Here is a 13,528-nt window from a genome sequence, read left to right as displayed (position 1 = left end):
AAAAGAAAACCTTTGGCTTTGTTCTCATGAACGATTAGGAGGTACTTCTCTTGAACCTCTCTATGAGCTTCCTGGAGACAATCACACGAAAGCCTCAAGACTCCCAAATATAAACTGGTTATTGTTGACAGGGACAGGTCTTCTCAGACATTCACTCCTATGTAAACTGCATTATGTTTTGCTTTAAACCGTATACTATGTTCAAGCTTCTAAGTATAAGCCATAAATAAATATGTATATAAAATTATAATTGTTAAGGTAGAATTTTAAATGGTTGTTCTTATACAAAATGTTTTATTAAGTTTAGAGGTTGCTTTGTGTGTGTTTTTTTTAAATTTTGGATAAGGAAATGAAATGTTAAAATGTCTTCAAGACCTCCTAACTCCTGTCAACGTGATTTTTTCAAACACTGCTACCCTTCATTCAAAATTGTTATTTTTCTGTTAAGTCCTCCAAAAATGTATTATTTTAACTAACTGAATACAGTTCTAAGCCTCTGTATGAAGAAGAGAAATGAGCACTATGTCATGGCCACATGACATAAAGGATCACAGACTGAACAGTGGCACAGTATAGAGAAATATAAGTAGCTGAGAGATAACGAATATTCAAAATACCTAGTTTCTATGGATTGGTATGATTACTGCCAAGTTCAACTACATAAAAGTAGGTTTCAAAATCTGTTACTTGACAGTGAACAAGAAATAATCAACTCATGACATTTAAGATAAAAAGGAAAATAAGCCATTTGTCCTTATGAGTTTCTGCACTCCTTTTGCCAAAATATCTTTTTCAAGTTTCTTCAAAGTCACTTCCTGAGAGAGCTACTCAATTATTTAATTCTCCACCACACCCACGCCCTCGACAAAACACAGAAAGCTCCAAACTGATCCCTAGTGATACACTAGAATGGATTTTTAAACCAATGGTTAGTGGTAAAGAAAGGAAAATGGAGGAGGAATGGTTCCCTAAGGACAGGTGAGTAAAACGGATTTTCTTTCATTATCAGGGCTTATGATCGTTATAATCTACAGCAGCATAACATAGGCAACTAGATTGAATCCTATGAAACTGTCATTTTTTAATAGATTAAAACGGTGGTATATTGGCCATTTCACACGGCTCAACCTAACGTAATAACCTTAGCAAGACATTTTACTAAAGTTTTCCTGAGGAGATACAAGTCTTAATACATTTAAAAATGACACCAAGATGGGCGCCTGGGTGGCTCCGTCGGCTGAGTGTCCAAATTTGGCTCAGGTCATGATCTCATGGTTTGTGAGTTCAAGCCCCGCTTTGGGCTCTACGCTGACAGCTCAGAGCCTGGAGCCTGTTTCAGATTCTGTGTCTCCCTCTCTCTGCCCTGACCCCGCTTGTGCTCTGTTTCTCTGTCTCTAAAATAAATAAGCATTAAAAAAAAAAATTTTTTTTTAAATAAAGTGACACCAAGCTATTATATTGATGGCTAATCCACTGGTTGCAGAGTCAAGATGGTAAAAGATTCTCATCAGAACGAAGAGTTAAAATTATTAAGAACTGAATATAAAAACAGATTTAAAATTCTGCACTACATTCAAGTTTTAAAAAATGTGTTAATTACATCATGGAAATTTGGCTTTAAAAGAGTTCATGTGGGGCGCCAAGCTGGCTCAGTCAGAAGAGCATGCAGCTCTTGATCTCAGGGTTGTGAGCTCAAGCCCATGCTGGGTGTAGATATTACTTAAACAAACAAACAAACTTAACAACAACAACAAAAGACCTAGCTGAGTGCAGACTTCAACATACACCCTGCCTGCTATAGCCAAAGTGACCTATTCTCCACATACACCACAGGCTTCCTTGTTTGGATTTCTTTGCCCATGCTATTCTTACAGCACTAAGAGTGGGAATACCCACTTCTCCATCTCTTGGCCAAAATCGTACCCACCCTTCTGGGTCAATTCCGAATGCTACTACTTCCGCGAAGACCTTAACTCTGAATTCCAAGTTCATGTTTCCTTCGGCGTAATAAACATAGTCCATTTTGTGCCCACCTTCTTCTAGCTTGAAGTGGGAAGTGCTGATGAAAGGAAGAATTCTGAGGAGGAGAATCCATCATATATGAAGGAAGAAAAATAATCAAGGAGCTTTAAATACAATTCAGGAGAAACCATACGTATCGGTCCATCAGATCTCGCAAAGAGAGACAAACCAGGAAGAGCACAGGCAGACCGTGCAACGGCTCATAAGGGAGAGGAGAACCGTTCCCTGGAAACTAGTAATTAGAGGGAGTCAAGGGGAACGAAGTTACTTTCCTCTTTGCGAAAGAGAGTTTGGGAGGGGATTATGCCACAGATAAAAAGATGAGGTCATAAAGGGGAGAAATCTGATGTTAAAAAAAAAAAAAAAGGCAAACATGAACTTCTGATTTCTGCTGACCTGTTCCTTCTCCCACTGACTCTGGACAAGTAAATAAAGGTATTAATCATACAGTTGTATAGCCAGGTTACTATCACCCAAGAAAGGTGGTTACACCCAGGGATAAGAGAGTAAAACAGAATCAATAAACTCTATGAAGAAGAAGGATAGAGCGTAGACCACTCCTAGGGAAAAAAGTCTGAAAGTCAGCACTCAAATAATCTACACTGAATTAAAATACAAATTACCCTCCAAAATTTCAAAGGCTGTGTCTGAATAAAAGGACTAAAGTTTATAGAGAATCAGAGGACAGAGTAGGTTTAATGGGTAGCAAATACAAGGAGACAGATTTTGGCTCACAGAGCAAATAATAATTGAAGTGTCTCGAATACAGTAAGTACTTTTTGATAACGTGTAATACGAACAACAGCTAAAGTGAAGATTAGGGATAGACAGTTTTCCTACATTAAAGAGGAGGTTAAATTTATACTCAGGTCTCTTACAACTTGACTTCTAAATAAACAAATACAAATAAATAAGTATTTTGTCTAACCTAAAATAAGTACACACCGGTAAAGAATACTAGCTTGGTTGTCAGGAGATCTAGTTCCTTCTCTGTGGAACAGAATGGAACCTCCCACCAGTCCCCGCTCCTCCCTCGACTCTAAGAGTCCCTCACCCGCCAGACCAAACCAGCTTAGACGTCTGCTAGGGACTCCTTGCAACATCCACCCCAATTTGAATGAAGAGTTTCACAGGTAGAGAAAGCTTACAAACTACTCGACAGATACTCTCCAGTCCAAGGTCTTTCACAGATCTTAAAATGGGGATTCTAAGTTTTAATTTATGACATTTCCCCAATGATCTGAAAGGCAACAATGAAATCAAAGTGCATTTCAGTTCATGAATGGCATGACACTTACTGACACTCAAATCTGACCCTGCAGGATGAAAGGACTACCCACGTGAAGTGTCAACTAGATGATGTCGTTTCTTTACCAAAGAAACAAAAGACAGTAGTCTCTAGAGAAAGTCTCTTAAATTTAAACGATTTATGTATTTTCTACCAGAGACAGCATTTCTCTCCCAAGGGGGGAAAAAAACCCAGATATGCATGCATAAATTTTTATTAAATAAACTTAGCTTCATCTTCTGAAATTCAAATAAGATAGCAGGAGTTGAGGGTGCAGAGGGAAAGAACGCAGCCAGTAGAAATAAATCTAAACACGTATTGTTTATTTAGTAGGACAAATCCTCACACCAGATGGTATGTTAAATACTTGAATAATTAAAACTCTTGTGTGTTTTGGAAAAAAGGTGACCGTTTGGATTTTACAAACCTGTGGATTATCCATGTACCATACAAAACTATCTTCTCTGGTATCCAGTATGAAGTACCTTCGAAGAAATTTCCCACTGTTTTCATTTTCCTCAATGTCTAGAAAACCACAAATGCGATTCTGACGATCCACATAAGGCATTTCTGAGCCTGAACATTACACTGCAAAATAAAAACATTAACAGTAAGTATTTCTTGGTGGACTTCATGCATAATACGTGCTATGGTACAGTCTGTTCAAGAAAGAGCCTGTTTCCCAAAACTAAGTGAGGGCCAGATAATGTGAAGCCTCAGGACGCATGGGCAAAAATCACTTTTGAAATTAAGCTTATTATGAATGGTTACTAAATTCAACTATACACATCGATGGGAGCAAAGGAGAGCGAGTCACCTCAGCTGAATAACTGACTTCCTTTTTTCCCTTAATAAACACAGGTGAAGCAAAAACAAGAAACTCCCCAAAAAACAGCTATCCAAACTTAATCTCCTCACTTATAAATTGATATAATCTACCTTTCAGATTAGTTTAGAATATTTTTAAAGTCACAGAATAGGTAACATTTATTGGCCACTGACTATATGCTAGGCTCTGTGCAAGGTTCTTTTCCACGCATTTTCTCACTGAACGCTCAAAACGACCTCATGAACAGGCATCATCACCCCCATTTCACAGATAAGAAACTTGACGCTCATAAGGGAAAGTGACCTTCCAAGATTAGAGAAGCAGTAGATAATAAATCAAAACACGAACCCAGATTCTTGGGCTCTAGAGCTTAAATCTTAACATCTTACACCACCCTGTCTCTCTCAAACCCTTCAAATTGCTAAAACTAAAATGAATCAAAGTAAAATTAGTTAATATCATAAAAAGAGAGATAAGCAGGTATTTATGTACTTCCTGATGAAAGCCACAAACATCACCTATGAAGCGAACATGTAACAAAAAAGTTTTTATCATGTCAAACTACCAATTTACAGGAAATAAAGACTGCAGACGAATATATTACACTGCCTGCCCATAGGGATTCAATCAGCAAAAGCCAGACTGTGGGAAACAATAGAAAAACCCAGTTTCTTTAGTAAATAAATTACCATGGGGAAAAAAGAGGGGAAGAGAGAAGTTATACATTAAGAGAGACTTCAGAGGCATATCATATTCTGATTCTTCATGTACTAAAATTTTGGTTGTAGGGATTAAACTTAAAAACCATGACTTAAGTAAAAAGCAGAGTTCCCAGCCACTTTTTTCCTCTAGAAACTATAGATATGACTCCTTTTCCTAATGGATGCACATCTGAACTGCTCCTGTTCTAATTCTTCTACAGCCAGCGCCAACACCTTCTGGCAGGTTGAATTTATTTATGTAACTAGCTCCTCATTTAAAGGCTCAAGGTAAGTTTAACCCATAGTGAAAATTCAATTAGAACACATCCTAATAAACTGCATATCTAAATCATTATTCTGTACGCAGCCAGAGAAATGGTTAAGACACACCAAAACTTTTTAAACCAAAGTATCCACTAAGTTTGCATATGTGTGTTGTTATAAATCTGGCACTTAGAGGAGATAATTTCTTCAATGAACTTATCCAACCTTTAAAAAATTTCTAAAATGTAATCAAAACTTGAAATATTAATACACTAATGTACAGGCATACCTCATTTTATTGTGCTTCCCTTCCCTTTACTGCACGAACAGTTACTGTGTTCTTGACAAACTGAAGTTTTGTGGCAAGCCTTACATCAAGAAAGTCTACTGGCACCATTTTTTCCAACAGCATCTGTTCACTCACTTTGTGTCTCTGTGTCACATCTGGGTGATTCTCACACTATTGCAAACTTTTTCATTATCATTATATTTGTCATGGTGATGAGTGATTATGACGCACTAAAAGCTCAGGTGATGGTTAGCATTTTCTTAGCAATAAAGTAGTTTTAAATTAGGGTATATATGTTGTTTTCCTTAGATGTAATATTATTGCCCACTGAAGAGACTACAGTATGGTGTGAACATAACTTTCATATGCACTGGAAAACCAAATTCTTCATTGGACTTGCTTTATTGCGATAGTTGCCTTATCGTGGTAGTCTGGGGCCTAACCCACAGCATCTCCTAGGTGTGCCCGTATCCCATAGATAAAAACCATCCGCTTGTGTGGTACTGCCATGAGGACAGACATATACCAAAGGAATAAAAATTTTTAAGTTTTTATTTATCTTGAGAGAGAGAGAGAGAGAGCGAGGAACGCACGCACAAGCTAGGGAAGGGCAGAGAGAGGAAGAGACAGAATTCCAAGCAGGCTCCGCGCCAGCAGCGTAGAACCCAACGTGGGGCTCGAACTCACAAACTGTGAGATCATGACCTGAGCCACGCTCAAGAGTCGGACACTTAACCAACTGTGCCACCCAGGTGCCCATAAAGGAATAAAACCGAAAGCCCAGATAAACCCACACATCTATGGTCGACTAATTTTCAACAAAGATGCCAACATCATGCAAATGAAGAAAGATCTAGTCTCTTCAAAATATGGTGCTGGGACAAGTGGATATCCGCATGCTAAAGAATGAAACTGGACCTCTCTTCACACTATATATGAAAATTAACTCAAAATGGATTAACAATCTAAATATAGGATAGCTAAAAGTATAAAACTTAAAAAAAAAAACAAACATAGAGGCTGATATTCATGACCTTGGATTTGGCAGTGAATTCTTAGATATGACACCAAAAGCATGAACATCAAAAGAAAAAATAAGCTAAATCGGACTTCATAAAAACTAGACGCTTTTTTGCATCAAAGAACATCAAGAAAATGAAAAGAGAACCTACAGAATGAAAGGAAATATTTGCAAATTACATACCTAACAAGGGTCTAATACCCAGAATATATAAACAGCTCTTACAACGCAATAGCAAGCAATCCAAATAAAAAACAGGCAAGGACATGAAAAGACATTTCTCCCAAAGAAGATACACGACAGAACCCAAAAGATGTTCTGGCCAACAGAGCACAAAAAGATGCTCAATATCGTTAGTAACCAGGGGAATGGAAATCAAAATCACAGTGAGACACCGCTTCACACCCACTAGGATGGCGATAATTAAAAGAAAGGAAAATAACAAGTGTTGGCAAAGATGTGGAAAAACTGGAACCCTCCAACATTGTAAGACAGTATAACAGCTGTGTAAAACAGTTCAGTAATTCTTCTAAAGTTAAACACAGAATTACCATATGACTCAGCATTTCTACTCCTAGATATATACCCAAAAGAAGTGAAAACAGTTACTCACGTATACATGAATAGTCGTAGCAGCACTATTCACAACAGCGAACGAGTATAAACCTATTCGTTCATCCAACAGGTGAATGGTTAAACAACATAGATGTATCCCACACAATGGCATATTATGCAGACACAGAAAAGAATGAAATACTGAGGGGCGCCTGGCTGGCTCAGTCAATTAAGCATCCAACTCTTGATTTCGGCTCAGGTCAAGATCTCACCATTCGTGGGGTGGAGCCCCACGCTGGGCTCTGCACTGACAGCATGGAGCCTGTTTGGGATTCTCTCTCTCTCACTGCCCCTCCCCCATTCACACATGGGCACGCGCTTTTTCTCTCTCAGAATGTATAAACATTAAAAAAAAAAACTGAAGTATTGATACAATTAATCCAATCAAAATTCCAGCAGGGTATTTTATAAAAATTGAGAATATGACACATATTCTATGATATATATTGAAATACAAATGATCTGGAAAAGCCAAATATATTTCCCAAAGAATAGAGTAGGATGATTTACACTATTTGATTTTAAGACTTACAATAAAGCTACAGCAATAAAGACAATGTAGGGTTGATTAAAAAAAAAAAAAAAAAAAAAAGACAGATATAATAAATCAATGGAACAGAGTACATCCAGAAGCAGACTCTTAGACACACTGTCAATTGATTTTCAACAAAGATGTTCCCAAGGCAATTCCATTGGGAAAGGATAGTCTTCTCAACAAATGGTGCTAGGACAATTAGCTATCCATGTGGGAAAACAATGTAACAAAATTAATCACAGACCTAATTTGAAAGCCACAACAAGAAAGCTTCTTAAAAAATCCATAGGAGAAAGTGTTCATGACTCTGTGGGTACACAAAGATTTCTTAATTAAGACACAAAGAGCATGCACCATATAGTAGTTGTTAGATTGGACTTCATCAAAATTAAAAACTGCTCTTTGAAAGACACTGTTAAGAAATCAAAAGATAAGCCACAGAATGGGAGAAATATTCAGTACATATATGTCTATCAAATACATGATATCCAAGAACAGGCAAGAAATTATTACAATTTAGTAAGGCAAACAACCAATTAGGAAAATGGCCAAAAAATCTGGACAAGTCAACAAAGAAGATATAGAATAGTAAATGAGCACATAAAAAGATGCTCACCATCATTAGTCAGAAAGGTGCTGCGAATAAAAACCAAGAGATACCACAGCATACCTACTAGAATGGCTAAAACGAAAACAACCCAAAAAACAACAACAAAACCCTGGCGATGCCGAATGCTGACGAGCAGGTGGAACAAATGAACCCCCTCTCATACACTGCTGGTGGGAATGCAAAATCATACAGCAACTTGGAAGAACAGTTTGGCAATTTCTTACAAAGTGAAACATACCCATATACTACGACCCGGCAGTATTTAGCTAAGTGAAGTGAAAGCTGTGCTTACGAAAAATCTGTATACAAATATTTATAGCAACATTATTTATAGCAGGCATAAAAGCAAAAACAACCTTTGACCAATAAATGAACGGATGCATCTAATACAATGGAATATTACTTGACATTATAAACGAACAAACCAATGATACATACAGCATAGATAAATCTCAGATCTATTTTGCCAAGTGAAAGAAGCCAGATCAAAAAGGCTATAGGGACAGAAGACAAATCAGTGTGTGAAGGGAGGGGCTGGTTTCAAAGGGTAATTTTCGTAGCGATGGAAATGTTCTCATTCTTGATTGTGGTGGGCACACTGTTACACACCTCCCACAACTCAGGCCCACACACCAGAGTAAACTTTACTGCGTGCAAGTTAAAAACAAAACAAACAAAACAAAACAAAACAAAACCATGACAGAAAAACAGATGAGAATTGCTAGGGCTTGAAATAAGGAAAAGGAGTAACTACCAAGGAGCAGAAGTCAAATGTTTCTGATGATGTAACTGCTGTTTATCTTGACAGTGGTGGAACTTACACAATTATATGCACAAGTCAAAACTTACAGAACCGAACCCTAAAATGAGTAAAAGTGACTGTAAATAATACAGCAATAATCGTGAAACTGAAAAGACATCATACACACCCACCAGATGACTAAAAGTAAGCAGACTGACAACACAAAACGTTGTCGAAGATGTGGTGCGTCCAGAATTTCTGTACTGCTGATGGGATGTAAAATGATACAACCACTCTGGGAAAAGTTCTGGCAATAAAACCAAACATGCACCTAATCTATGACCCAGTCATTCCATTCCTAGGTATTTACTCAAGAAAATGAAAACACATATGCATGTAAAGACTCATTCACTAAGATTTATAGCAGCTTTATTCCTAACAGCCCCAAACTAGAAACAACCCAAATGTCCGTCAACACATGAAGAGATAAATAAAATGTAATTTGTCTATACAATGGAATACCACTTCACAGGGGAACATGCTACAATATAGTCAAAACTCACCGAACTATAAACTTTAAGTGGATACGGTTTATTGTATGTAGCTTAAAACTCTAAAAAATTAACAAAAAATATCCAGCAGCAACAAAAAATTCACTGATAAAACTGACCACCAATAACTTTTTATAAAAGCTTTTCCATCCTGCCTGGTGGCTCAGTTGGTTGAGCATTTGACTTCTAATTTCAGCTCAGGTCATGATCTCACAGTTCGTGAATTCGAGCCCCATGTCAGGCTCTGTGCCGACAGCTCGGATCCTGGAGCCTGATTCTGATTCTGTGTCTCCCTCTCTGCCTCCCCCTCCCCCACTCATACTCTTTTTCTCTCCCAAAAATAAACATTAAAAAAAGGTTTGTTGTTTTTTTTTTATTTTTGCATGGCAAAAACCTGATAAGCAAAGTCAAAAACCAGTGGAAAATATTTACAACTTCTATCATCACAGACGGCTAATCTCCCTAACACTTAAAGAGCTTGCAAAAATATATCAAGGGAAATGTATCAAAAGTTCAATAGAGGGGCGCCTGGGTGGCTCAGTCGGTTAAGCGGCCGACTTCGGCTCGGGTCATGACCTCGCGGTCCGTGAGTTCGAGCCCCGCGTCAGGCTCTGTGCTGACAGCTTAGAGCCTGAAGCCTGTTTCAGATTCTGTGTCTCCCTCTCTCTCTGACCCTCCCCCGTTCATGCTCTGTCTCTCTCTGTCTCAAAAATAAATAAACGTTAAAAAAAAAAAAAAATTAAAAAAAAAGTTCAATAGAAAAATGGGCAAAAGGCATGAACCAACATTCTACAGAAAAAGATATAAAAATGGCCCTTAAACATATGAAGAGATGCTCAACATTAATCATAATAAGAAAAATCCCAAAATAACATACAAAGATAAAGTAGGCACTGCCAGTGACACCACAGAAAATGCAGCCAGACTTCACGTGCCTACTTGTCTAAGAGCGTGATACACTACGTTACATCTATGAAACACTTCTGAAAAAAATAATACAAATGGCTGAATCTCACCAAGCCTCTAGATCCAACTACCAACGGGTAGGAAATACAGAAAACAGAGGAAGAACATGTTAAACCATACCACGGGGATTCAAATAGCAAAATCCAAACTGTAAGAAATTTCTCAGGACAAATAACATGGTTCCTTCAAAAACAAATTCCGGGGAGCAGAGGGAAAGGAACAGGAGGAAGGACCTAGAAGGGGCTCAGTCGGTTAGACGTCCGACTTCAGCTCATGATCTCATGGTTCGTGAGTTCGAGCCCCTGTGTCGGGCTCTGTGCTGACAACTCAGAGCCTGGAGCCTGCTTCAGATTCTGTGTCTCCCTCTCTCTGTCCTCTCTGGCTTGTACTCTGTCTGTCTCTCCCTTAAAAGTAAATAAACATTAAAAAAAAAAAGACATAATCACAACATAGGGACCTTATATAAATCCTGTTTAAAAAAAAAAAAACAAAAACACTGGGGAGCCTGGGTAGCTCAGTTGGTTAAGCATCTGACTTTGGCTCAGGTCATGATCTAAGGGTTCACGAGTTCAAGCTCCACATGGGGCTCTGTGCTGACAGATCAGAGCCTGGAGCTGCTTTGGATTCTGTGTCTCCCTCTCTCTCTGCCCCTCGGCACCCCACCCCACCCCCATCAAAAATGAATAAACATTAAACAAAAAAAAAAAAAAAAAGTAAAAAAAAACAAAACACTGATACATTTAAGAAAATTAGATATTTGAATATTGCCTAAGGGTATTAAGGAAATAGATCTTTATTTTCAGTGTGATAATGTCATTGTGGTTATATTACCAAGAAAATGAATCCTTACCAGGTAGAGGTATTTACTGATACAGAAATAAAATATTACCTACAAATCCAGGGGGGAGGGACTGAAGGAGGCAAGGGCTGGATTGACAGCTGTTGGAGCTAAGTGATGGGTACTGTGGTTATACAATTCAGTCTACCTTTGTGGATGTTCACAACTCTTCATAATGGAAAAACTCTGTTCTACAGAGAAATACCATTTCTCACCTATCAGACTGGCAAAAAGTCAAAAGCGTGACAATACACTATATTGATGAGGCTGTAAGAAAACAGGGACTCTCTTACATCACTCATGAAAATGCAAAATGGTGCAACCCTAGTGAAGAGAATACGGCACTATTTAACAAAATCACATATACATTTAGCCTATAATCCAGTAATTCTACTCAGTATTATAATTCTGAAACTATTTTATATGGTAGTATTTTATGTGTATTATAGAATAACATAAACATATTGATGCTAAGATTTATCTTAGATAACATTTACTGATGTATACAATATAATATAAAGTAATAAAACATTTATTTACTTGTTATTAGGAACCATGATTTTCATGTTAAGAGAAAAGATGCATAAAAAAGGCAAAACTCTACACAATACATCTGAACTAGAGATATTATAAACGTATGGTCTTTGAAAATATGATAGTAATAAAAAATCATCACTTTGCACTCCCACTATAATCATGGATTGGAGCGAGGATCTTCAATAAACTAAAACCATTATATAATACGTTGTTAGAGAACAGAATATTCATATAGCCTCAAAATACCTACCCCACAGTTTTCTTACTAATTAATTACAAAGAGAAAAATGTATCTCTACAAGAGAGATCTTATAGCCCCCATCCTTACCAAATGATTATCTAATGAATCTAGATGCTAGGTCCTAATGAATACCGCATCGTTCTAAATAGACCACATATTATAGGATTCCACTGATAGGCACTCCCTGTGGGCAAACCCAAAACGCAGAAGTAGATTAGCACTTGCCTAGGGATAGAAGGGAGGAGGGGAATTGAGGAGTTACCTAGGGATGGGAGGGTACAGAGTTTCTTTCCAGAGTAATAAAAATATTCTAAAATTGACTGTGGTAACAGTTGCACAATATACCGTGAATATACTAAAAGCTACTGAATTGTACACTTTAAATGGGTGAATTATATTCTAATAAAGCTGTTTTTTAAAAACAGGATGGGGCGCCTGTAAGCATCCGACTTAGGCTCAGGTCATGATCTTGCGGCTCATGAATTTGAGCCCCACGTCAGGCTCTGAGCTATCAGTCTGGAGCCTATTTCAGATTCTATGTCTCCTCCTCTCTCTGTTCCTCCCCTGCTTACGCTCTGTGTGTCTCTCTCAAAAATAAGTAAACATTAAAAAAAAAATTTTTAAATGAGCTCACTTACTCACGTAGGTCCACTTACAGATGACTTCCAATACCTACCTCCAGCCCTGGACATTCAGCTGAACTTCGGACTCACGTGTACAAATGTCCACTCTACAGATCTACCTACTTATCTAACAGACATCTCAAACTTGACAAACTGCTCCAGATATTCCCCTTAGAAACTTGTTCCTCTCTGCCTTCCTCATCTCAAAAACCAACCCCTCCCTTCTTCCAGCTCTTCGGGCAAAATATCCTGATGTTGGACTTGAATGAATCTTCTCTCTCTCTCATCACACGTCCAACGTAGCAGCAAAGCCTGTTGGCTCTTGTAAACATACCCAGAATCCCACTACTTCTCATCACCTGCTCTGCTGCCTCCGTGGTGCAAGTCCCCACTGCCTCTCCACTGGATTACTGCAGGGGCTTCCTTGCTTCTGCTCTTGCCCCATTCACTTTATTCTCCATTAAAACATACACTCAAAAGGGTTTATCCAATAAACACGTATTACTACTTGCCAAGCACTGTTCCAAATACTTAAATATTAGTTCATTTAATCCTTATACCAACAACTTTACAGATGAAAAAACAAAGGCATGGAGAATTTTTTAAATAACTTGTCCACTGTCCTAGGTTTGGGAAGTGGCACAGCTAGGATTCAAACCAGGGGAGTCTAGCCCTGGAGCCCAGGCTCTTCCTTCGGTACAATATTATGTAAAGTCACCCTGCTCAAAAGTCTTCAACTTTGGCTGCTTATGAGAATTACCTAAGAGCTGTTAAAAGTCCTGAGGCCAAGGCTGGCCCCATACCCCTAACCAACTAAATCAGAAAACTCTGGAGACAGGGCCACCTGGCTGGCTCA

At 38.2% G+C, this 13,528-nt stretch overlaps 1 protein-coding gene and 1 long non-coding RNA gene across 7 annotated transcripts in view; one reads left to right on the top strand and one right to left on the bottom strand.

The window, feature by feature from the left end:
* Nucleotides 1-3,878, bottom strand: part of PLEKHA1 (pleckstrin homology domain containing A1) — a 37,909-nt gene extending 34,031 nt beyond the window's left edge. For 5 of the 6 annotated variants that reach the window (XR_006209043.1, XM_007084874.3, XM_007084875.3 and 2 more), the window contains exon 1: nucleotides 3,738-3,878. Coding sequence is in view for 5 of the 6 variants with exons in the window: in XM_007084874.3 (XP_007084936.1) it covers nucleotides 3,738-3,878 (141 nt within the window). In the remaining variant the exon portion in view is untranslated. The remainder of the gene's footprint in view (nucleotides 1-3,737) is intronic. The other variant, XM_042960290.1, reaches the window with a different exon arrangement.
* Nucleotides 2,321-5,271, top strand: LOC122231798. Its single transcript, XR_006209045.1, has 3 exons — nucleotides 2,321-2,457; nucleotides 3,715-3,920; nucleotides 5,062-5,271. It is a non-coding gene; the product is annotated as an uncharacterized LOC122231798 (long non-coding RNA).
* The last annotated feature ends 8,257 nt before the right edge of the window (nucleotides 5,272-13,528 follow it).

Source organism: Panthera tigris, chromosome D2 (assembly GCF_018350195.1).
Source record: "Panthera tigris isolate Pti1 chromosome D2, P.tigris_Pti1_mat1.1, whole genome shotgun sequence".
Lineage (NCBI taxonomy): Eukaryota > Metazoa > Chordata > Mammalia > Carnivora > Felidae > Panthera > Panthera tigris.
This window is presented reverse-complemented; position numbering and strand designations above follow the sequence as displayed.